At 43.8% G+C, this 26,527-nt stretch overlaps 1 protein-coding gene across 1 annotated transcript; it reads left to right on the top strand.

Moving 5' to 3' along the window:
- Positions 1-5,326: 5,326 nt before the first annotated feature.
- Positions 5,327-22,471, top strand: UBE2QL1 (ubiquitin conjugating enzyme E2 Q family like 1). The gene is made up of 2 exons (XM_035552708.2): positions 5,327-6,342; positions 21,144-22,471. The coding sequence occupies exons 1-2, from the start codon at positions 5,524-5,526 to the stop codon at positions 21,273-21,275; spliced, it is 951 nt and encodes a 316-aa protein (XP_035408601.1). The 5' UTR covers positions 5,327-5,523; the 3' UTR covers positions 21,276-22,471.
- Positions 22,472-26,527: the final 4,056 nt, after the last annotated feature.

The following is a 26,527-nucleotide window of genomic DNA, read 5'->3' as shown; positions in this document are numbered from 1 at the left end:
AATGGCAATCACATTCGTACTGTGATCCGAGGGTATACTGCAATTGGTATATTGTGATTGCACAGTGATTTCAGTACACTGCTAAAATGAAATTCCCCTGTAACATCGAATATCTTCCAATCAGTACATTTGATATTAAGCATTGCACCCTCCGTGTGTGGAATACATAAAAAAAATGATCAGTTAGTATCAGAAAAGTCAATTTGGAGGATGAAAGGAGGCAGAAAAATAATGAAAGGTGCCCACAGACATACTAGTAAGTATTGGGATAACTCAGTCATGCGAAGGAAGAAAAGATGAGATGAGTAAACAGCTTGCTTGTTAGGTTAAAAAAAAAAAAAGTCTTTGTAGATTTGCAAATAATTTGTTAAATAAAGCCTTGGTTCTAGGAAGGAGACTGTGTCCCATGCTGTAAAGGAAATCAATGGTGCCTACCAAGCTGATCTGGGTAAACAACTCTAAAAGACATCCAGTTCTAGAGGCTGGCCTAATCCTGAGGATGTGAGCAGAACACACAAACCTTAAGATTTTAGTGCCACCTATAATAATCTACCTGCAGACCTACAGGGGAAGTCAAAAAGACCAGCAGAGGACAAATTATGCATCAAGAGGAATGAAAAATATTTTCCAGCTATAGTGGAAGCCCTGAGGCATGGAATTATTATAAGTGTAATGCAAATCAACAGTGATCTAATCTCTTTTCTCACACAACTGGGGATACCGACACATCAGATGCCAAGGGACTCATAACATAAGCCTACTTTTCTATCCTCTCCTATTCTATTCTGTTGTACAGTCATGTCCATAACCTTCTCAGGCTCCATCCTACAAGACTGAAGGCTACTGCTTCTAGTGCTTGGAAGAGTATTCAAGCCCCTCATTCATTAGATAGCTGAAAGCCTTTAGATTTCCAGTCCAAATGCATTCAGGATTACTCACTGTACAGCCATTTGATCATGTGATGAAGTCAATATCTCTCTCTGACATTTACTTCTCAAATATATTTATATAGTGTCACCACACCCCCATTCAGTCTTTGCTGGGCTATTCTAAACAAGACAAGATCTTCCAATTCTCCTAAGAAGATGTGCATTTTGTTCCCCCAGTCATCTTAGGAATGTTTCTTTGCTCTCATTACAATTAAAGTAACATCTTCTAACTTGCTCATCTGAGCCTTAAAAATGTCCTGCATATACGTTGAGGCAAACAGTACACATCACAACTTTTAACTGAGTCTCAAGTAACTCCTTTTCTGCAAACTCAATAAAAATGAGAGAATCACAGGCCAGACTGAGGCTGCTAAACCAAAATGAAACAAACAAACAAAAAAAAAACACCACCACCACCACCATAAAGACCTTCTTGGTAGCCCCAAGCAACACCAAATTACAATAGCAGTTCAGAGCTCTACATCTCCAGCTAAGGACAGATGCCTCTCTACCCATCTGCAAAAAGCATCTGAGATGCCCTTCACTAGCTGCAGTCTGCTCCATGTGATGTCGAGGGCTGCTGCTAGACCTGAACTATGAGCACTATCTGGTTTCAGTAATCAATACACGATGGCTGGGCCTGAAAGCAGCTCTCCGGTTGAAGATGCAGGAGACATACCTGCAAGATGCCAGCCTATTTTTTCACACCCAGATGCCCTCCACCTCCTCGGTCCTGAATTAGTTGCATCACTCTAGGATGTCTTTATGTACCACGAGCGGAGCAATTAGTCCTGCTCCAAAAAAAGAACAGGAGGACAGTGTCTGGGAAACTGCAGATGAGTTCAGTTTGACTTCTGCACCTAGCAAGCTGGTGAGAAAATATAATAATGAATAGAGTTAATAGTCAGGGTTCTTCTGTGTAAGGTACTATGGAAGAAGAATTGATGAGGATTCCTTAAAGAGTGATCGTGGACCAAAATTTGTTATTTTTCAATGAACATTTGGGTAAGGACAGTCTGATTGATGCAGGAGGAATCTCCACTGTCAAGCTGATTCATTCTGTTTTCCTTCAAGGCCCTAGACTTGCAGCCATCCACAGTCTGTCCTGGACTTACAACTAATTCCCTTGCTGAGGAAGCTAGGCTATGAAAAAGAAGACTCCACTACATCACTACAGCTGTTTTATCCTACAGACAGTACGGACACAGGTTGTACCAGACTGAACTAGTTCCAGCACGATCAGAGCAGCCCCCTGTCACAGCACAGCACCATTTGTCAGGGCACACCTATTATACCCTACACCCCATCGAACCAGCTTTCTCATCATTCCCATCATTAATCTTGTACTGTTTTGCAAAACAATGGCACTGCTTGGCTCCCGTCTCTCTTTGCAGAGACCCTGCTCTTTTTTGCAGCTTCCCCACTGGGTAGATACCTCAGCGGTTATATGAGGAAGGTAAATAACTTTCGTCACGTTAAATTTACAACCGCGGCTCCTCCTGCCAACTATCACAGGGATACCATGCAGTGACCTTTCAGTCTGAAGCACTAATGGAGCCAACACAAAGGTTCCAGTTGCTAATTGGCATTCTGGTTCAGTCCAACATATGTGCCTGCCTGTCCTGGCTGGCACTGGACGCTCAGCCAGGAACAACCACCGAACACCGTGTCCTGCATGACTGCCCACTCAGACTGCAGCTGCAGGTGACACTTCTGTGACCACCAGCTTTTCACACAAGCAGGAGAAATCTCCAGACCCATCCTATCTTATTTCTCTCTGCCCTGCTCCAGCTGCAAACAGCAGGAACAGCAATATCCTTCTGTGCTTCTCCCCCTGCAAGTCCTGCTGGAGACCTGTGCTCATCAAAGCACAGATTACGGGTTACTTAGGAGCATCACGCATCAGAAAATGGCTGCACGCAGTTTGTCTGTGCTCCAGAGATTCCCAGTTCCATGGATGGGCCACTAATATAGCTCAGTGGGAGTCTGGGACTCCAGAAGGTTCATACGGGAAGGCTTGGACACACTTCAGTATCATCTAACCCAGCGGTTCCTCAGTCACGCAGGCAGGGTGTGCTGTAGAGAAAAGGAAGATAGGAGAGCAGCATGAGGTGGACAGGACATTACCAGCCAAGTCAGCCTACCCACCTCCAGCTTCTCTGGGACCTGGCCTCCCAGGAAACATCCCATATTTCACATGCACATCTACCCAGACGGGGAAATTTAGCAAACATCACCAGCAACAGACCCCAGGTACCTTCACAAGCAAGGATCGAAGCCATCCCAAAGGTTACCATACTAACAGGCTTTGGGACTGAGCAGGTAAACAGCATGGAGGGCAGGAGCAAAAAAAAGAAAGCAGCGTAGCACAGTACTGGTAACCACACATGCTTCCTGGGGCATCATTTACAGCTCTTCATCTTCTTTCCATTCAAAGCAGACTAATTAATGAGAGGTGCACCAGGTAGCACATGCAGGCCAGCTCCACCGTGTCTCCTAACCCACCTCTACAGGGTCTTCTGGGAGCAAGAAGGGGGCCTCCACCTCCAGCTTCCCCACCCCCTGCCCTCAAAAAGGAGCTGCAGAGCAGTGCCACCACCCTCCAAGCCCCACAGTGTCACGGTGCAGCCAACAGCGGTGGCCCTGCCAGGGCCACAGAGTCATGCTGTGCATCCTCCCCATCCTTCTTGATGGCATGTGGCCTGTAATTTAGAATACATTTGCTGTGATCTCTTCAAATACCTATTTCATACAGCAAGTCTTCCTGCTACATTATTAGGTAAACTTGAAAATGAATAAATACTTATTCCTATGCTCTGTGCGGATTGTACAAACTGAGAAAATAAATGAAATCGTGAACAGCCTCATAGAAAAAAGGTTTTTAATAAGATTTTGAGCCCTTAATAATGCCATATTTGAAAAACAAATATGATTCTAGGATCTCAATTTTAAAAACAGCAAGATTTATTTTTTTATTATTTTTTTAACCTATAGTGTATCAGGCAAATCTATCATGTGGGTGCATCCGTAGAGCCTGGCAGGGAGACTGGATGTTTTTCATCTTGTTTGCTGTAACAATTGCTGGTGAGTGGTCACCTGGTGAACGTGGAGCCGCTGGTAAAAGCAAGGGGTCTGAGTAACAGCAAGAAAGAAGGGAAAATAAGCTGAAAAGTGAACTGACCCCAGCAATTTTTGGAAGCAAGTCAGTTTCCCAGTTTTTGATGAAAACATCATGTGTCCTGCAGTATCTTTCAAGAAGCCCAAGTGGTTTCTCCTGGACTTCGTTACAGAAGTGCAGCAGCCCTTTTCCAGCGCAGGCAAGTCTTCAAAACCATTGAGGATGGGGTTTGAGGGCAGTCCTAGGGAAGGAGTCTGTTTGCTTGGAAAAAGTATCATAGAATAAAGTGCTGTTCCATGCACACACTGCCCGTTGCTTTACATACTCCGCATGGTTGATAAAACTGTATTTTGGGCCTTGCCTTCTCCCTAATCCAAAGCATTCTCTGCATTTTTTATATATTATTTTCCAGTCTCTGAGGGCAGAGGGCTGTGGGGACAGATCTGGGGAATTGTCTTTTCTCTACCGTGCTGCAGGCAGCCCGAGGAGGATGGACGGACCTGCTGTGGAGGGAGCAGGTACCGGAGGGATGAGGTCTGTGCGTCTGCTGCGCGGGCACACGAAAGCACATGAAAAACAGAGGGACGTATGCACAGCAATGCACGTGTACGTAGGCACTTACACCCACAGTCACGCACTGGGTGGTACAGGTGGGGTTAGGATATGCAATATATAGGCAGTGCATGGGTATATATACATAAACACGCAGTCTTTACGTGCTTTACACGCGTGGGGGTGAGCAACACACCCGCACAACAACAAACGGGTGCGCAGGGACACGCGTGGGTACACTTAGGCTTCCACGCAGCCCCTGCACACCCACGTTAGACGTGCACCGGGCACACACACACACAGCCGTGCACCGGGCACACGCAGCCACCGCGGCAGCACCGCGCGTGTACCGGGGGCTGCGGCACCGGCAGGCGGGGGGTGCCCGGAGGGGGGGGTCACGGAACAAAGGGGCGGGGGGCGCGGAGCCCCCGCCCTCCCCGGCCCGGGGGGAGGTGCCGGGAGGGGGCGCGGCGGGGACCGGCCCCCGGGGGAAGGGGGGCGCTGGGGGTGGGGGAGAGCCGGGAGGTGCCGGGGGAGCTATCTGCCGCACCGGGAGAGCCCGCCCTGCGCCGGGGGGCTCTCCGTGGCATTTCTCTATTTCATACATATCTTTAATTTTAATTTTTATTTTTTTTTTCTCCCGTTTTGCCGTGGTGATGCCCCCGGCGTAGCGACGGGAGGGCGGCGTTGGAGCGGCGGCCGCACGCCCCCCCACCCCCCCACCCCCAGCGGCAGCGCCGGCGCCTCGCTGCCTGCCGCCCCTGCAGCACCGGGGGCTCGCCGTGCTCCCCCCCCTTCCTCCTCCTCCCCGCGGCCACCGGCAGCCCGGCGGGGGCTCCTCGAGGATAAAGAGCCTCCTCCCTCGGCGAGAAAAAAAAAATTAAAATATTAAGAGGGAGGAGGGAGAAGGGAGCCGCGCACAACATGGCCACTCTGCTGCGGAAAATCGGTCTGATTCGGCTGCACAGCCGCGACACGGAGGACCCCAAGCACCACCACCACCACCACCACCGTGGCAGCAGCGGGCAGCAGGGCTCCTCGCTGCGGGGCCGGGGCGGCCAGAAGAACAGCAGCAACAAGCCCCAGCCGCAGGGCCCCCCCCCCGCCGGCGGCAGCAGCAGCAGCAGCAGCGAGAGCAGCCCCGGGGGCCGCAAGGACAAGAAGGCGGGCGGCAGGGAGAAGCCCCGCGAGGCGGCCAGGGAGCCCCCGGCCGGCAAGGAGGCGGCCCAGCAGCAGCACCACGGGGGCGGCCGGCATGGCTCCGGCTCGGGCTCCGGCTCCTCCGGCTCCGGGGCCGGCTCCGGGCCGGTGGCGCCGCCGTCGGGGCCCGGCCCGCTGGCACCCGCGGGCCGGCAGCAGCACTGCACGCAGGTGCGGAGCCGCCGGCTGATGAAGGAGCTGCAGGACATCGCCCGGCTGAGCGACCGCTTCATTTCGGTGGAGCTGGTGGACGAGAGCCTCTTCGACTGGAACGTGAAGCTGCACCAGGTGGACAAGGACTCGGTGCTGTGGCAGGACATGAAGGAGACCAACACGGAGTACATCCTGCTCAACCTCACCTTCCCCGACAACTTCCCCTTCTCGCCGCCCTTCATGAGGGTGCTGAGCCCGCGCTTGGAGAACGGCTACGTCCTCGACGGCGGAGCCATCTGCATGGAGCTGCTCACCCCCCGCGGCTGGTCCAGCGCCTACACGGTGGAGGCCGTCATGAGGCAGTTCGCGGCCAGCCTGGTCAAGGGGCAGGTAGGGGGGATGCGGGTCCCACCGCGCGTGTGGGGCGCGGGCGTCTGCGCAACCCTAAGGATGGCGACCCCAAAGGGTGGTGGGTCCAACCTTGGCCAGGACCAGGCGAGAGGTTCCCCTCGAGGCACGGTGTTGCTGGTGGGCAGGAAGGGGAGCATCTTTCGCTCCCGGGGGCCTTCTCAGCACAGCGGAGGTGCAGGGCAGCACGGAGGGGTGAGGAGCAGAGGCAGTCGTTATGCCCTCCTGCCTGGCTCCTCAGCTTAGCCTGGTGGCGTGTGGCACTGAGACAAGGCACAGGGTCCCAAAGCAATAGGGGCCCAGGACTGGAGTCCTCCACCTCCTGCCCTTCTCCAGCTGGTTGGCCATACTTGCTGGCCATGCTTCATGGCTTCCATGCTTGCTGGCCTCCTTGGTGAAGTCTGGCTGCTGGCGCAGGGTGCGATGCCAGAGCTGCTGCCCCCAGGTCTTTGTCCGCTGCTGTCCTCTGCAGTGGCCCCCGGAGGTCACACCTGGTGCTGCTGTGGCGGAGTTGTGCCAGCCTAAAATGCCCCTGCCCAGAAGGACGACCTAATTCAGGGTGCCTCTGCAGCGACAGCAGCTGGACGGATCCGGCCAGCTCTCCTCTCCCCTCTGGAGGAGGTTCCTGGTTCCCCCGGCAGAGGATCTCGCCTCCTTCCCAGCTGAATCAACATGTTTTATTTGTATTTTCTTTCTCTCCTGCAGAATATCCTTAGAAGTATTTCATAAACGCGTTTTTAATAAGTAGGTAAATATTGCTGGCAAAACTCATAACCCGTCTTTCTTCGTGGTCATTGTAGTGGGCAGTGTACACATGGCTGTGGCGGGGTGTTTTTTTTGCTGCTCACTTCATGAATGCCCTTGAGCCCGGTGGGCATGCACAGCTCCTCATCTGTCACTGAATGATGCTGAGTAACTTCTTAAATTCCTATCTCGGTGAGGATGGGAGAAGGAGTAAATAATAACATGTTATTCATTTGTTTGAAAAGGTTACTCCCGTTTGCTTCTGTGGAACTGCTTGCATGAACAGGAGTAAAGACTCAGTTTACCTTAACACAGAAAATTTGCTTATGTAATGGACTCATTTGTAAGTGTGTTTTCATTCTTCCTTGTTTCATTCGGACCTACCGCTTTTTTTTTTTTTTTTAATCAGGTAGTATTTTTCTCTGCATTTCATTTGAAGAGGAATAGGTCAAGTTCCCTAGGTCACCTTGGGATATAAAAACCACCTACCAGAAAACAAAAAAAGTCTTAATTTACATTAAGCCAGAGGTATTCTGAAGTTCTGTAGCTACTCTTAACATGTCATGCAATGTGGTAACCCATCTTATTATAGTGATTATATTTGTCACTATTTTAAACAAGGATTTAGAAGGACAATACTAAATTCTGTCTGTTTCTTTTAACAATTCAGCACATTTCTGCGGTATTCAATGTTGTTAAAGGGTTAGGTTAAGGTTTACTGAGATCATAAAATGACTTAGTAAAGAAAACCACTAAATTATTAGATAAATAACTAATATTTAGCTATTTAACCTGTATTTTTTGCCTAATCCCCTTAAGAGTTTTTTCCACAAAGTAATAGTAGTTTCTGATAACACAGGATGTTTATGGGTGCACCATTAGTAGGCACATTTAATATACAAGAGTTTCAATAACATTCTTCCAGAAGTTTAAGATGTTAATTATAAAAAAGAGAATGCATGTGGGATAAAATAAAAGTCTAAAACAAATTGCTGCTAGTAACTTACTAGCTAAGTAGCTATAATGTGCACTTCAAAGTCTGCGTGTGTGCATTCTAAACTGAAACGTTAATAGGTAATATTAACAATAAATTTAATTTCTTGTTACAGATGTGTAATCTGTGGTGGGCTGCCACTCTGTAATCGTAGCCAGGCTCTGTGTAATGGGAGCCACATTTCTGTAATCACACTCTGGTTATGTAATCTTGATTCAATTGCATAATACAGCTCAAAATACAGCAGGCACTCCCGGATCCCCATTTCATTTTGTATTTTAAAGGTAATATGCTCTGGACTGTAATATTTTTTTTAAATGAAAGTACAGCTGCAAAAATGTCAGAAGTAGGGGTACTGCATTTCCCTGAGCTGCAGAGCTGGTTTTGGATAACTTCTGTCATGCTGTGGGTAGCCTCGCTGGCTGCAGTGGCTGTTCCTGGACAAATGGCAGTGGCTTAAATTGGGGTAGTTGTTTAATTTCTGAATTAAAAATTAATGGCAACTGATGGAGGGTGCAGCCTGGCTTGTGCTACAGTCCAGGGAAACCATCCTCAGAGGTGGCTCTGCAGCGTGGGTCCCACCAGGAGCATTGGGGAATGGGGACCTTCAAGAGAAATGTCACCCAGTCATAGGGCGGTGATTTAGCATGAAATCATTGTAAATACTTGAGCCTGTGACACATCTGAGAGTGCGTGTCTGTAATACAAACGCAGATGTGAGTAGGCAGGACTGAACTTTCCAGCAGCTTACATTTATCCTTTTGACAGTTTGAATGATAAAACTAAGGTGGTTGATTTCATTCACTGTTTCTTATCAGTGCTGTTTTCCATTGCTAACTACTGAGTTGCCGATCTGTGCTGGGTTTTAGTTGCTTGGAGAAAACTGCAGCACTTCTTGGTATATTATTTTGTTGACCTATGTAGCGTATGTAGCCTTTTTTCTTTTTTTTTTTTTTTTTTTTTTGACAAAGTGATAGAAAAGCTAATGAGGCTAACACTGAAAGTACACTTTGGGACAATCAAGACTCTTGGCAAATTCAGATTTTTCAATGGATTTCACAGACCTTTTAGCAGAGCAACAGAAAAATGGAGCGAATTCATTTTGATTTTTCTCAAGTGAAACATCTGATTCAGGATTGTAGGGAGACTTAAGTGCGCAACAAAGAAGTTGATAGGTGGCACTTCCCTACTACTTTTCCGCATCATACTTGAAGCGTTAGGTCCCGATTCCCATACCCGAGCAGGAATTTTGACTCAGGCATGTCTCCCAGGGGCTGGATTTTAAAGTAGGATAGGTGTTTCTCCAGGTTCCCCAAGCAGGAGCCATACGCCTTAGGTGGCCTTGCTTGGGAAGTGTCCTACATCATGGGATACAGAGGTACTCCCATTGGCCCAGTAAATATTTTCTGTTCCTATCCATGCCCTTGCTTCCTATCAGAAACTTTGTATTGCATTTTTAGGTGGCTTTTTTTCTGGAAAAAAAATAGTTTAGATGAAAGAGAGACAATTTCTGTTTGAATGAAACAATTCAGCAACCCCAAACTATGCTTTTTTTTTTCTTTTTTCTTTTTTTTTTCAGTTTTCAAGGGAGAAAAAAATGTTAATTAACAAACAAGTTGGGGTTTGGTTGGTTGGTTGCTTCAGCTATTCAGCTGAAAAAGTCAATTATTCACACAGCCCTAGTCAGTATCTTGAGGGGAATTCTCAGTACATCAAAGGCCTAAGATTGTTTATCTGTCTGGAATCCAGAATCTTATTTTACAAACTCGGTGTTGCCCTTATCTCAACTTCAGCCTTGGTTTTGAGGGGATGACGTTGTGCTGCTCGCTGGCTTCCACTGTCATGGCCAGCAGCTCGGCCTGTTTCCACCCGCGGCGAGGTGACCATGGGCCGCTGCCGAGCTGGGATTTCACCCAACGAAAAGCTCACCTGAGGCAATACTGAGGAAATAATTTGAACGTCAGCTGCTTGCTGTCCTGGAGGCAGCTGTTCAGCACCACCCGTGTCTACCTGCTCACATGGGCTATGGGATCTGCCTGCTCTGCGCAATGCCCCCGCAGCGGCGTGCTTTAAAGCTGCTTTTTACCAGTTTGGTATTTAAGAGTGGGGCTTGAAAAAGCATCAGTTTCCTGATAACAGTACCATTGCCATGATCACACTGACAACATCAATGGCTGGGTGAAGGCAGTGGGAGCAGCGCCGGTCATATGAGAGCAGTGAAGAAGTGGGAGGTGGGTTGTGGTGCACGTGGCTGAGGCCTGCATCAGGCTCTGAGGGAACAGCCCTGGGTTTGGAGACAGATGATATGGTCCCAAATGAAAAACAGACTTTGCTCTGAAGTGGAAGAGGATTTTCAGTCCTTTAATACACTAAACCAAACACTCACACTTTATATTTGGAAGAAAAAGATACTGCAGCGTGGGTGATGTTAGCAGGCAGTTGGAAAAATGAGATGAATCCACGTTGTTTCTCTCTAGAGAGGGACAATTGGACATTGGTTTAGTAGAAGCTTAAAAGAGCACACATCTAAGTATGCTGTCAAAATAGTATATCATGAATTGCTCACTTTTTTTTGAGAACAAGTAACACAGATCTATATGATGCCTTGAGGACTTTGGGCCTAGGCTAGCAACTGATCAGTAGCAGCCTTGTCCTGAGTTCCTCGCTCTCTCTGTGGAGGCTGAGGACAGAAATACCAGACAGCGCTAGCTGTCAGGTGACTGACGACTCTGCAGATTATCTCATGGAAAAAGTTCTTTGTGTTGAGGAAAATATGCCCTCATCCTTCCTGTGAATAGAAAAAGCGTACAGGTTTTGTCAGGACGTACTGAAGTAGGAATGGGGAACCCCTAGTCATGAGTACTCTTGCTGGTGTGGGATTCTATATATATAATGATTTAAATCAAGGTCAAAACATATTTTATGATTAAGATTTAATTCGTATAGCAAAATTTTGTGAAATCAAATAAAAGTTATTTATTTGTGTATAGTGCTTTCATCACTTGCATTGTAATGTTAGAAGTACCTCAGTGTAAGCCTCTCAGTTTGCTTCAAGAGAGATGTGCTTTGTACAAACATTAGGCTGATCTGCATTTCCATTTTAAAAATGCTAGTATCGCAGCTGAATTCTAGCAGATTGAAACAGGAGAAATGGGCTTATTTTATGAAAAAGAAATACAGAACATAGCTGTTAAGCATAGACTAAATTAGTCCCTCTTCATCCTTTCAAACAAAAGTATGAGTGAGCAGATAGCAGATGGGACCTTGCATGGTGTCTGGGAGGTCAGCAGGCTGCAGGTCTTTCAAATATGTATAGCAGAAATTAACTGCAAATCCATGAGCTTTCCTACTCCAGATACTCAGTTTGAGGACTGTAGCCATGAATAAATCAGCTAATCTCAAATGCTGCAGAAAGGTATAGAGAACTCAATGGCCTCTAAATTGTTTAGGGCCATAAGGCCCCCATATTAGGGCCTTAAAAAATAAATCTGGCTTGCTTTTAGCTTTCGATTTATTGCCTGAGCAAACGATGCCAGTTATTATCAAGGGAAGAAATGTTGCTTTAGGTCCATGACTAAAAATACATTGACTCATATACAAAGATTACAGAGGAAACAAAGAACATTTTGTGGGGTTTGTTCCCCATGAAAAGGTATAAATGTTGGGCTTAAGAGGTAACAAAGAATATTGTTTAGTACAGAGAAAAATCAAATATATTGGCCTTCTAAGATTTCTCTTTTATTGCAATTGAGAAATCTAGATTTTCAAGCTGAAGTCTAAGCGGGAACATACATATTTGCCATGTTGAGGTGCTGGGAATGATGAATGGGCTGGAAAAAACATCGTTCGTGTGTACTCTGATATATTGCAATTCTGACTATAGACTCTATTATTATGCAAATATATTCTACTGAGAGGAATGAAGACACAGGGATTCCAACTCGTTGAAGTAGGAGGTTGCTTTAATTCTTTTAAAAAGCAGAAGGAATATAATCTCCATTTTACCCCTTGAAAGTGTAGAAAGGAAAAATTTTAGAGCTTTTAAAATACATTCAGCTATCATCCTTAATGTTAACAGTCAACAAATAAGTAAAATCGCTGAATTGAAACAAACCACTTATCTTAAAACATCCTTTTATGGCAAGTGGGACTAATTCTTCCTTGCAATACTTGGCTGATCTCCTAAATCAGAACTTAAAAGAATTGCCGCTTTGGATCCTAACAAAATTGAATTTGCTCAAAAGAGTAAAATTCTTCCTTAAGCTGTAGAAGGCCTCATTTTCTTCAGTGAAAGTGTTCAAATAGAGTGAACTGTAGCATTTGTGCATTTTGTCAAATCTTTGTGTAAGAATCATGTTTTTTCGAATGCAGAAAGCCTAGTCCCTGAGGGGTCACATGGTGTTCTCATGGAGGATTAACCAAAGCAACCTACTTTCTGTTGTGAGGAAGATTTACTCTTCATTATACAGTCTAGGCTTGAAAATATGCAGATTTCCTAGCATCTACAGAGTGCCCAGCGATTTCCATGCATGACCGGAGACTTCCAGATCAAAGATCTGTAACTCTACAACAGTTCCGGTCCTCATACAGTGGGAGTCTTATTGTCAGGTGAGATCCAAGGCATGTCCCCTGGGTGGGCATCTGTTGCCACAAAGTGGGACGTTGGTTAAGTGACTTAATAGTAGCAGCATTTCTTTTTTCCCGTCTCAGCTGCTTTGGGCTGATGAGAGACTGAATATCTCTTTCCTTGACATATTCAGTCCTTCACATTCAGTTTCCAGTTTACAAATTATCTTCTGCAATTGTCAAGAAAGGTAACGCTGACATTAGGCACCGGGGGGGAAGTGAGGATGGAAGGATTGCCAGGTGCAATTACTCCACAGTTAAACAGGGAGAACTTCAGAGGCTGTGGTGATTATGCTGTCTGAACGGCTCAAAATACAAGTTAAATTTAACGTGCGCGGGCTCCAGTCGTCTGACTTGTAAATTGAATGCCAGGTTTCTGTTGAGTACCGTCGTACTATTGAGAAGTGTGAGGCCCGGGGCTACCCTAACACCTGGTTCAGCCATATGCTACAGACTCATTTCTAGAGGGTGCTGAACGCTCCTCATGGCAGTCTTTAACTCTGGCCGAAAATGGTGGTAATTGAATAGGTTTGGGGAGTTACAGGACAAGCTGCATGGGACAGTGCATGAAAGCATAAGTTAGGGAGAAAGGTGCGTGTTTTGATGAACATAAATTTGCATTGTATATTGGTGTGCACAAAACAGGTAAGCGGGCACCATACTTAAGACACCCAAGTGGTTCCTGTTCTGAAATAGGACCAAGGTGCCAATCTAGTTCGCCCCATTCCAGTTAAAAGCCAAGCTGAGGAGCAGTGCGTCAGGCATGCTTGTATTCAGCTGTGTCTGACGGATGTGTGCCACATGCCTTCCTCCTGCACATGCAGAGTCAGCCCTTGGAAAATGTTTTTTTTTATCTACTATATGATTTTGTGTGTGTTGTTAAAATTGAGGATCCTCATTGATTTCACTCTCTTCTGCACGGGCTCTTTGGAAGCCCCAGGGCTTCTGCAGTGACTCCTTGGTAGAGTTACAAATCAGTAACAATCCCAAATCTGTATGCAAAGATGAGTGAAAATAAACCTTAGGAAGGAAGAGTAGAGTAAGCCTGCATTATGAAATGGCCTGGAGCTCAGATGTTTCTCATAGTTAGGTTTTATGAGCTGTAGAAGAACTAGATGTTTCTACTGTTTCTAGGTTTGTGTTATAAATGGTAACAAGATGACAGTTGCAGTAAGAAATTTAGAGCTTATTTCTTGAATGTGTGCCCATAAAAAAACCCGAAAGCATCACAAAGAAGAGTAAATTGATGTTAATTAATTTTGTCAAATTTTCTATACATTTGTATAAATGTCAAAGTTTCTATTATTTTGACAAAATTAAGTATTTCTATAAAATATACTCAGGATTGAAGTGTTTTATAGTTATGTGGGGGAAAAAAAAGCTAGTAATTTCAATTCCTAATTAGAGCACTTAAGCGGAGGAGTGGTGATCCAAACCTAGCATCCAGGTTTTGCTGCTGACTTTGGGTGCAGCCATGGGCAAGTCATATATCTTCTCTATAGTCTTCTTTCCTGCTTGTGAAGTACAGATAATCTTTTTTTCAAAGGTGATATGAGGATACATGCTTAAAGCACTTAGAAATGGGAGCTCTATGACTAAGATGTCCATGTGCATCAGTACGAAACATATCACAGTCGAGAGATGGACACGTTTGCATAAATAGCAGAAGAAAAAGCACACCAGCTTGTGGCACTAAGCCTGCCGAACTTAGTCTTATATCAGTTAAATGTTCCCAGAGGTAGTCAGATTTTTACTTTTAAAATTAAATTAAAATTTAAAAAAAAATTATTTTATTTTTATTTTATTTTTTTGTTGTGGTGAAACTTTGGGAAATGTGGAGATAGACATTGCTGTCTGGGCTATGGTTCCCTTGTCTGTAGCACCTGTCATAAAGGATGCTTTGCTTTGCTTTGCCTTTCTCTGTTTCGAGTTGCTTTGCTTTGCAGCCGTGGCAGCGTTCAACTTGGGTAACTTCAGTTTCATGATGTGGAGGACCCGTGAGCTAATGCAGAGGGGTTGTCACGGATCCAGCTCTGTCACTTGGACCAGACACTCAGTCAGTAACTGTGCTGGTACCTGGTAGCACAGAGAGGTACTCTGAGAGCTCAGCAGAAAACTGACATAGAAAATGACCCTTCTCCATCTAGTCTAGCAGGTACCATGTGATGGTAGGACTTTCTCTTAATGCAAGCCCACCATTAGCCTGATTTTACTCACGTTGTGATTTCAGGGCTGGAGGCATGTTCCACAAATGTAGTTGGCTGTCAAGGTTTTCTTGTTCTTTTGCTAAAGCAGTTTGTCCTATCCTTAAGATGCACAAACAAAGTTTTTTATCCCTCAGCTGTACTGAAGCCGTGCTGCTGACTGTGCTGGCTTCAGGGAAAGACAGGGAGGAGGGCACAGTGCTCCGTAGCAGGCCAACAGGGATTAGGGCTCTAGGTGTTCTCACATTGATTAAAAGCTACTTGTATCAGACAAGTGAGTGTTAATAATTACTCAGCTGGAACACAGTTTCTTTTTCCTTGTCAAAGAACAGTCACATTCCCAAAAGGAGCAGTTTATAGGATGCTTTAAAGCTGGAACTTGCTGAGTTTCCACTTCTTTGTATGGATTATTCATAAAAAGGAGATTAAAAAAGACAAGGAGATACTGCTTCAGAAATTACGCATTTGAGGGAAAACATCACATTTTTAATTCACTTACGCTGCGACATTGACAATATTTATCTGCATCATTTTCAGTACTGCTTTTTTTTAGCTATAGGTAATACTTATCTACCGTGCAGTATAAATTGTATGCAGTTTCTGAGACACAATTAACTGTGCCTCATCAGTATATGAAGAAAAAAAAATTAAACCCCATATATACATATATATAAACCCATATAAGTGTGTATATTACACTCTTAACAGCGATGTTATGGCACATTGTAGTCATGGCACTGAGAATGTGACAGTAGCTCACTATAGCATTTTTTTTTGCTTTCGAATGCTTCTCTAAAGCCAGTGGAAGTGTTTTCCTCCGAGAACTTGATTAAATATTCTAGAATAGGACTGATTGAGACCTGAGCATTGTATTCTTCTGTTACTTATCTGAAAAGATTTGACTGTGTTTGCATAATACGTGGCTTTGCACAGTTGAGGCCCAAGGCCATTAGTCACGGGCACATCAGTGGAACACGTTACCTGCCACAGCCTCACTCTGTGCTCCAGCTCTCCGAAAAATCTTTGTTTTTGCACTGTCTGTGGACAACAACGAGACAACAGACCTGGGATGTGAGCATATCGTTCCTGTCCTTGGAGGGATCACCACAGGTGCACTGTGAGGCACAGTGACTTCCTACAGCCTTTTGAGTACTTGTCTAAACCTTTGCTCATTTTCTGTCTCTCAACATTTGCCTAGAACTAGGTCATTACAGCCAGCTTCCTTCTGGGCTTGGAAAGCTGTGGCATGGCACAGCCCTTCAAGTGATAAAGGGAGAAAATGAAATTTTGCCCATGCACCCTTGTGCTGACTTGAACACACAGACCACGTTTAGCCCCACGCGCAGAACGCAGTTATGGTTTCATCTTGGAAGGCCAGTCATGAGTTATTTGCATATCCAGGATTAATGAGGGGAATGCAGGGCTGAGGTGTTTGTGATAAGACTGGTGCTAACAATATGAAGGCCTGTCTGCTTCTGAGTCTATTAGGCGTGTACTGTTTGTGATGAATAAACTTCTTGTTAACCAGGCCAGAAAAAAAAAAAAAAGCCTGGATATGCCTGAAAGGTTTGCTGTGGCACCTCAGGGATGTGTAGCGCGGGGGTTAGGCCGTTTTCAGAATAACCTCAGTTATGTAAGGGCTGAGGGCTGCATACGATGAATCTCTGAAAATCTGGGGCCCAGTAACACAGGGACCTGCATCAGGGCAGGACGGAGTGAAACCTCCATCCTTGAAGGATTCAGGAGCTGGCTGCGCAGTGCCACAGCTGCACTGACCTGTGTTGGCAGTCCAGCTCCAAGTAACTGGTTGGACCTGGAGACCTCCAGAGGTCCCTTCCAGCCACCAGTTCTGTCATAGTATGATCCCGTGAAGGGCCGGTCACCAGCCTGCAGTCCTGTCCTTTCAGATAGCGCCAAAAGTGATACGAGGTTGAAGAACACCTGGCTCTGTGCGCTATGCCTGAGCTGTTGGGTTTTGGTCTAGGAGCTACCATAACTGGTTTGATGAGAGAGATAAATCCCTTCATCGCTGCCGAGGGAATCCCCTTGAACCCATCCTGAGTCTGGAAATAACAGAAGAAATGCAAGGACTGTTTTTCATGGCACAAAGACCACATGTGGGCAGATACATGCTTGAGTCAGATTCCAAGGCTAAAGAGCTTCAGGCTTCGCGTTCGGCATCTCTGCACAGACTTAAATCTGTCTGCAGACCACTTTGTGACATGATATTGTCGGGTAAGGGAAGATGCAGCACATTCCTGATAATAACAGTGCTGAGCTATTCGATGTTGAGTTTAACATTGCTGAGGATGTACGCGCGTCAGTGTCACGCCGTGTTCTCGAGGAGAGGACATGCTGAGGAGCTGATGGTTGTGGAAAATGTGGAGGCTACCATGGCATCACTGAGAAGTAGAAAAGCTCCAAGATTTGCCCAGGATGGTCTGTAAATCTGATTGCCGAGCAATATGTGAGGCCTACCTCAGGTCTTTTGCTGAATATGGAGGGAGGGAGCAGTCCCTCAGCATGGCCAGGGTCCTATAAGGCAGCCTAGAGCACCTGGCAGTTACCAGCTTATAGACTGGATCCTTACCAGCTGTTTAGTCACAAAATTTGTGAGTTTGGGCAAAGTGTAGACGGGTGACATTCAAAACTAGGCACCGTAGGAGCAGAAGTTATAAGAAGGCTCAGTGCAGCACGTCCTCCCGCATTTCAGCATGGCTGTGTAAACCAGTTGGATGCTGTGTCATTACTTCCACCTTTCATATGTTTCTAGCTTGTTAAAATTGTATCTTGGTAAGCACATAAAGTTACAGCAGATGGCAAAATCTGAAATGTTCTCTTCAATTCTTTATTTTAATTAGGTTTTCAGTTATCCCTTTATGAAAAGCTCCCTATGAGTGTCTGAAAATATTGCAAGCATTTAAATAAGCTCCTGGTGCGACTACTCAGAGCTAAAGTCAAAATTAATATCTTTATGAAAGGATTTCGTGGGTTTTCTCTGTTGTTTTAAATCTTTTGTGGAATGTGCTCGTCTTGTTCAGATACTGGTTTGATGTCTTTTCTTGATTTGGTGCTGGGCACATCAAAACATTGACGTGCAAATGTTCTGTGTGTCTTGCCACAACAGTAGTGACATGAATGGTTTGGAAGTTAGTCAAAATGCAGTTGTGTGCAATTGACCTATTGCCAGTACTGTATTTGCATACTGTATTTACCATATTTTTCATATTTACAGTATACAACAGCTCATAGTCTCCTGACCAGAGTTAAAATGACTATACGTTTTAGTAGCAGTCTGAAAACAAACTCTAGTCATGGCTGGTAACAGTGCCCATTAAAGTGGTTGTTTGACACTATTTTATAACTATGCACAAAATGCCATTTTTAGTTAAACTCGGGAAGAGTTTTGTGCGAATGGCAAAAAGCTATAATTCGTTAGCACAGTTGATACCACTGTAGCGTTGACTTGAAATCATCTGAATTGTTTTGACTGAAATTTCACCCTTCCTTCTTTTTATCTCAGATTTATTTGATGCACCAGAAACGGAGACTTTCAATCCACGAGGTTAAATTTTATCCAAATTATAAACACCTGGCAGGGTATTGGTTAATAAGAGACAGTGCTAGCAATGCCACTTATAGTTTCTGTATAAATATATAGAAATAAGTAGACTGCATCTAGTAGAATTAGGTGGGCTTTGATGGCACAGTTTACATACAACCTGCATACAGTACCTGTTACATTGCTAATAAGTATGAGAATAAATTCGTGGAGCAATGCTTGTTTCATCTGTTGTAACTCCAGTAACATTTTAGGTGGTACGATATTCACTGTGTTATTCTAAGACCAAAGAATTCTTACTTTCCTTATTTCAAAGCAGCGAGTAGTTGACACTGCATATGAGTGGTAGCTGTTCTGAATGCAAGGATCCTGTATCTAGGTACAGATAAGTACTAATATTTTGATAAAACTGAGGAAGACGTAGATCATCCTGTGCTAGGTGTTATGCAGACGATTCAGAAAGGTATAAAAGCCAAAAAGTCTTGTATGTAAGACAAGAGATGGCAAATGGACCTAGTCCATAAAGTAAGTAGTAGAGCAGGTTTATATTTATATTTACATTCAAAAGTATTTCATTGGTGAGATTTTGAGGATGTAATTTCCTGTGCTGATTTCATCTTCTGTTGCGCTTTGCTTTATCTTTTCCTATATTTCTCTAAGTATGCTTCCAACAGAAGCATGGACTAGGAAGAAAATAGAAAACATGCTTTGTAATAACAAGAATACTTATTGCAGGATATAGAATTTAATTATTCAATGGGGATGCGGTGTGTGTGCAGCACCCAACAGGAACAGCAATTTTCCAGGTACGAGCAGCATTAGAAGTAGCACTCATGAGATTTTGAAAATGTTACCTAGTTTTATTTAATTATTCCTTTTGTCAAAATTAAAAAGGATCACTTTCTAAGAACACTTCTTTTCAGGGTTAAATGACTACCCTTCAGACCATCCTTATTTGCGAAATACTAATTGCCAGATTAGTGTGGGGATAGTGAAGTTGTCTTACTGTTCAGTCTAGTACAAGAATATTTAAAGAGAAATTATGCTAAAAATATGCTCACAGTTTATAAGTGGGGAATAGGAAGAAAAGGGAGAAAAAGCTCCAAAAGGTAGAATAGCTATTTTTGAGAAAACCAAGGGCGGCTCAAATAAATGGAGCGTGGAATTAAAGGCCACTCTTAATCTTAAGTTCTCTGAAAGAGAAGTCAAACCACACAGAAAAGGGACTTTTTAAAATAGGAATAAAAAACAGCTTTTTTATGTCCTATGTCTAGTTTTGTTACAATAATAGTGGTGCTGAACACAAAAGCTTATCTGTGCAATATTGTGACAGCTTTCTACAATAAGATGATTTGTCCACACTGCAGGGGAATCTTACTCATTTTACTGTGTAAAAATAACTTTGTTACTCTGAAGACAGAGTTTGTTGTTTTCCCTTTTTTATTTTTTTTCTCCACATAGCTAATTATTTTCTCAGGGTTAATTGTTGCATGTAACTAAGAATGACAGTTTTCATTTTGGATTCCAAATTGGCAGCAAAATATAGGAAGCAAAAAATGCAACCTGATGCATCCCTTTGAGCAAAAGAGTGCAAAATATCAGAAGGTGCTATCGTGGTTCTTAATAATTGTAACATGGTACTATGGTATCTGCTCATCAAATAACGTTTGTGCAGTCTGTCAAAAAGTTACAAAAATTATTGCACTCGTGATTTTATTAAATGTCTGTTTTGTGACAAACCTAATAGGCAGAAATGCTGTAAAGAGTATTAGTGCTGCAGAATGGAATAAATCTGCAGCTGTATTTCTTCCTTGTGTTTTCTGTTACGTGGTAATTGACATGGACCAATGTGCAAACTAAGGTGGGCTATTAATAACTCACTAAATGTCTATGTTGCCAAGCGAGGATTTGAAATTATATACTGATGTTTGTTCAGAGGTAATATTTAATGGCAAAGTAATAGAGGTGCAGTATGCATATATTTTTATGTATTGTCGAGCCAGCTTGTCACGATGGGGTAGTAAACAAGTTAGATTTTTCTTATGTAGGTTGGAAGCAAGCATGTTTAGAGGTGCTCTTAGGATGTGCCAGGGCTGTTCATTTCTGACAGTTCAGAGGAGAGGAAGAAAAATGAAGTGTGCTTGGTGGGAAGGATGTGTTTTGTAATGCCATTCTCCTTTAGCACCAGGGGAGCCCCTTCCTCTCCTGTGGCTGGGAAGGGCCACGGGGCCCCGCATTGCAAAGGGTCCCTGCCTGCTTAGGGCTGCCTCTCTGACCTCACGGGGCTGCATGAGGGTTTGCACGCCGAGCACTGCAAGGCAGACATCCCTACATTGGTTTGAGCGGGTGTGAGAAGAGCAGCGAGCCCCATGGCAGCAGCGGGGTGCTGCTGCGTGCAGGGCAGCCTGCCAGCACAGGGGTTCATCGCGAAGAAGCAGCCAGCAGATGTCTGTCTTTTTCCCCCCCCCCCTTTACTCCATTACCATTTTTAATCATCTCTAATAGTATCTTTGTCCACCTCAGTTTGGGAACAGTGCTTTCTGGTATCTGCAAGCAAATACACGGTGGCTGGAGGTGTTGAAAACTTAAGCTGTGGTTTCCAGCTGCGTATATTCACATGCTTAATGAAGGTTTTCTTTTTTGTTTGGTGCAGGGCCGTATCTGCAGAAAAGCTGGCAAATCAAAAAAGTCGTTCAGTCGAAAGGAAGCTGAAGCAACGTTTAAGAGTTTGGTGAAGACCCATGAAAAGTATGGGTGGGTCACTCCGCCTGTCTCTGATGGCTGATGTTAGCAACCTGCACTTGACAAAAATGCTGAACAAAAGTACTGTGACATCTCCTCAGTGCTGTACACCGCCCATCCTTTTCTACTTCAGCTTCAGTTACATACCATGAATGTCAAGGAGACATCTAAGTTATTTATGAACAGATGTGTTTACAGAGGGAGAGGAAAAAAAAAGATGCTGTTTAGGATTATATTTCAAGACTGGAGAATGGTCGTCATTGAAGTCACTTGAGCGGATGGTGAGATTGCATCATTTGCCCCCATACAGCCCACATTGTCTTCAGCTTCTTTCCATGACAGCAGCACCAAACAGCAGTACTGGAAAGTCTATCCATTACTGCTCAGTTCATTTAAATGTAAATGAAACAGTTAATATTTAATAGGGAAGCAGTGCATTGCAGGTACATGTTTGCTGTGCTGTTTATCTTTGTCTCCTAGCAGGTCAACATAACTTGAAGATTTGTCTTTATGTGGAACTGTGGTCTGCTGTGACTAAATTTAGACCTCATTTGTGCTCTATATATGACCTTTAATTCATAAATGAAACCGGAATTAAAATGATGAAAGGTCCTAGTGTTGACAAATTATTAAGTGGAATCACCCAACTGGTTACAATGTGCTATCTATGCTGATATTGTGATGTGCTGTTCAGAAATAAACCAGTGCAGTTAGCTGAAGGTTAGGTGGTTTTTTTAAACACATCCATGCCAGGGCTTGAAGTGGTTGGTGGTAGCAGAAGCATTATTACCCTGCCAGTACCTTCTGCAGTCGCATGTGGCCCCTCAGTTCTTCAAAACGGCAAAACAAACAAGTGGAAATGGACAAAGCAACCTTAAAAAAATTATCTGCTTAATTTTAAAATGATATGCCAGTAACAGAGTAAAAAAATTTCAAAGCAAATGAAACATGGTTTGTAAGATGATTTGCATGACTGGATTTTTCTTTTTTCTTTTTACTCAATAGACATTGTATGTACTTAGAGCCCAGTATCTGAGAAAACCCACTGATGTATATAAACGTCCTATTATTTAATCATTAAGATTTAAGTTTTCTGGTAAACAAATGGAAAAACTTTCTAAGGGACTCCATAAAAGCTGAAGGTAATGTTTAGAATGGTATAAGGAAAGCATTAAAAAAATGTGGATTCCAAATGGAAAATCGTATTGGACACATGCTGAATAAAATCACCAGTATCGTTTTTGTTGCCTCAAGGATTCCATCATTTTGGCCAACTTTTGTATTCAAAGTGATAGATTTCCTACTGTGAAATCCTATACATATATCTGTTGTGGCAGTATATTAATTGCAAGCAGGACAGTACCATTTGTAAGAATCTAATTTGGTGGGGGAAAAAGTGTGTGCTTGTAAACACTTTCCATTATATCTCTAAGTCAAGACTACATCAAAGTGGTTGACCAGTTTCTAGATGTGTGGAGACCGTGCAGACAGGTCAGGGGCTTAGAGTTTGATTTACAACAAGACACAACAGAGAAGACCAAAGAGTAACGAAGAAGAAAGGAACAAGAGCACAAATGAAGAAGTAGCAGAGCAGATTTTCACGCAGCAGTGGTGCAAACACTGCTCAGTTTATCTGCTTTGCCCATGTAGCTGTTTGTCAGCTAGATGAAGAGAAAAACATTCAGCTTGCAGCGAAATGGCTATTCAGGTCAGAGCCACTCAGTCTTGTGAACATGGCTGGTTTTTCACGCTTTTCCCTCATCTCCTTCATCTGCCTCATCTTTCGCCTGAGACCATTTCTGATACCCTCCTGGTATGCCTTATCTCAGTTATAACTGGAAATGCTTTTTACCATAAATGCGCACAGATCTTGCTGTGATTTATCCCACCCTGTTGTATACTCTGAGACAATGCTGCAATTCACTGTGTATATACTTTCCCTCTCAGGCTGTCACTTCTGTGCATCCAGCAGCAGAATGTATCCTTTGAGAGAGGGACAGCATTTCAAATCACGTAGTTACTCCTTTTTATGAACACTTTTTGCTATCTTTTAGGAAAGAGAAAACTGGTATGTTTAGTTTGGCATCAAATAATTTGCAATCCCTAGTGGGAGTTCCTGAAAACATGTAGAGGAACATAGCGCTGGAAAGCATAGGGTTTGTTATTTCCCTTCTGAAAAGCTCTTCCCTCGTCAGCATGGTAAAATGCTCTTAAAAGCAATGTGAAGGTGTGGTAAATCCTGGGGTGGGGGGAGAGGGAATATTTCTTTCTCTGCTGTTTTTCAACCTCTTTTTTTTTTTTTTTTCTGTCAGTGGGTTATTTTAAATCTTCCTGAGAACCGTATCTTTAATATTTAATTAAAGGGTTAGCTAAAAGGAAGGTAGTGGGTGGATTGCTACCACTTTCCTCAAACCTACTTATTATGTATCTTCTTAAGTGTGCTTTAAATAGTTATAGCAAACATCATTGCTAAAAATCACAGTTGCTTTCTGGCTGTAGGAGGTTCTCTGTATCACTCAGAGTCTTGGAGCTGTAGGAGAGGCAAATCAAAAAAATCTGGAGTGCTTTGAAGCTGTAGCAGAAGGGGAGCAGAGCACATGTGATAAGCTACAGCAACAAATATTCCAAGGAAAAAAAGAAGCAAAAGTACACTGCATGAACTAGGTCGGGATGAAGTTCCTGCCACACCAAAAATAAAAATGCTCTTATTGAAGAGACAGCTTATAGCAGGAGCAGCCTGTGCTAGGGGGAAGTGCAGTAAAAAAGGGGACAGCGGGAAGCATTAGAAGCATTATGCTTCTGACCAGGGAGGAAGGGAGATTGGTGAGAACGTAGTTAATTAAGAGATTTAGAAAGAGGGTTGATCTATTTTAAGAGAAATTAGTACATTGTTATTGTCTAGCTCTATCAGTAGCTTATGCCTCAGTGCTATTGCTGAAGAATAGGTTCTACTTCTGCACCAGACGAGCCTAAAAAAGTCAGTGAGAACATCGGGAAAGGAAAGGTGTGTGAGAAAAAGGAAGGGAGCAAGACCTAAGAGGCCAAAATAGTTTGGCCAGTCTTAGTCTTTCTCAAAGGTCCACAATATCAAAGCGGGGGTGTGAGGGGGAGAAGGGAAAGGGGAGAATTTCTTCTGCTCGCAGTAAATGTCAATATTCCATCTTTACTCAGTCCAAAAACTTCACAGGGCTTCTTGTAAACTCAGCAGTCAACATGGGTCCTCCAGTTCTCATTAGAGCCATGTACTCAGGAATATTATTTTCCATCTGCTGCCCCCAGAACAGATGATTAATTTGAAAGTAGGATCTGTGGAGGTGTGAAGTTGTATTAGGAAGTTGCTTCCTGGCTTTTAGAATATGCCCTTTTGGAGAAGCTTCTATAAGTCTGGAAAAACTACTCAACGCTGACATTGAATAAAGAAAGCTTATGGTAAAGGAAGGAAGCTGTCTCTGAATATCTAAACACTGAAGGTTCTCCACAGAGAACAGAGCTGGTGATTTATGAGGGAACACGTTGCTGTGACATTAGAAATTGGTCCTAAAAACGAAAAAAAATCAGCACTCAAAGACCTCTTGAACTTGCCTTATTTTCTCTCCCAGAGGCAAAGCATCTCCTTCCTTCCAACCTGCACTTCAGTCCCAAGTCCAAAGAAAGCTAATAAGCATGGCCTGTTTATTTAGAGCTATAACACCATGTCATATAAAAAAGGGTTCAATTCATTCTCCTTCTCCAAAGCAGTAAATAAGATCCTAAAACAGAGCTTCTTGTATAAAAGGCAGGGTTGGGACAAAGCCTTTCTAGCATAACAAATCCACGTGATATGACTGTGTAATATATATGGTTTTAGAAAACTCGTTTAGAAAGACATTGGAAGTCACAGTTGCCAAGCAGTGATTGCTCTCACGGCCAGTACCCTGATGCATGTGGACTTTTCATTCCACGGGAACTTGTAATACAGAAGAAAACAATCTTGATATGCTGGCCATGCAGAGAAAATACTGTGGAACTGGCATTTGGGATTTAAATCTGTTTTTTTTCTTTGCCACATTTTACTCGTCTTTCAAGATCATTGACCACAGCCATAGTGTCTTGGTTTGACACTTGCATTAAAGCCAGCGTGGTTATTTACATGACTCCAATGAGACGGTTGGCTATGAGCACACTTTCCTTGTCCAGCAGGGTTTTGGAGGGTAGCTGCCTTCCAGCTGAATGCCAGGGTATGGAGCTTTGCTGGAGTACTGAGGATTTACTGTTCAGTGATACATGGGCAGGTGTGATGCACGCGTAGGGGTCTGAAAGCTTATCTGTCTTCCATTGGGAAACACTTGCATAGTCAGGGTGAAAGGTTTGTCTCTCGTGTGGTGGGTGAATGCTGGTACAATGAAAGCGTACAATGAATTATAACAACAGAATTAAGTAGGCCGACCTGCCAGTACAATGTAATTTTCCAGTTATCTATCCCCCCATCCCTGACAAGCAGAAACCTATATTAAATGGCTTCTACTGCCCACACCACATTTCAGAAGATGACAGGCAGTAGAGGCCCTGAAGAAAAGCTCTTGGATATGTACCTTCTCCAGCCTTTTCAGCTGAGGGAACAAGCCCCTGAGCCTGTCTAGGCAATGTGCATCCTGCCTCGTATCCATATACTGATCTTGAAAACACTTTGCAATCATGCATATATTAGTTGGATTGAGTCAAAGTGCTCAGTGCGTCTCTGACCTGGGTTCAGATTTGCAGAGCAGATGGGTTACTAAATATGCACTGAAGGGTTTTGTGCAAGTTAGTGACACATTTAAAGTTTTTGCTTTGCTCGCTCCAAAGAATAAAGTGGCTGTCAAACTAGGTCTGAGGACAAATAGGTTGAAAGTGAGTCAGCTGCTATTATCAGCACAACTGCACTGGAGAGGTGGTTTCATTTGGAACATGAAAGGCTAGAGGTGAGGTACTGCCACAAGAGCAGCCAGGAGGACATTGCAAGAAGGTATAAAGACTTTTTCCCTCACCGTGTTATTGACTCTTTAATTGTAGCCACTTAAACTTACGTTACTCTACTTTGTAAATTTTACCCACCTCTTTAAATCACTTCCAAATTTCACTAGTATGCTAAGGGAACCTTAAAACAAGTCATGTAAATTGACATTTAAAACCTGCCTTTCATTCTAGAAGCATGCAAATGCCATGCTGACACCTGTCAAATTTCACCGACAGCTTCCTCACACTAGCAAGTCTTGGACAAATCAGTGATGACGGTAGTTAACACAAAAATAGAAACTGTAATTTGGATGTTTGAAT

The sequence above is a fragment of the Cygnus atratus genome, chromosome 2 (genome assembly GCF_013377495.2).
Source record: "Cygnus atratus isolate AKBS03 ecotype Queensland, Australia chromosome 2, CAtr_DNAZoo_HiC_assembly, whole genome shotgun sequence".
In the NCBI taxonomy this organism is placed as follows: domain Eukaryota; kingdom Metazoa; phylum Chordata; class Aves; order Anseriformes; family Anatidae; genus Cygnus; species Cygnus atratus.
This window is presented reverse-complemented; position numbering and strand designations above follow the sequence as displayed.

What these genes read in the sequence shown, in the direction of transcription:
- UBE2QL1 (XM_035552708.2), top strand. Translation starts at nt 5,524, where the DNA reads ATGGCCACTCTGCTGCGGAAAATCGGTCTGATTCGGCTGCACAGCCGC. An exon ending in CCAGCCTGGTCAAGGGGCAG is followed by an intron (nt 6,343 to 21,143) that starts GTAGGGGGGATG and finishes TGTTTGGTGCAG; the next exon opens with GGCCGTATCTGCAGAAAAGC.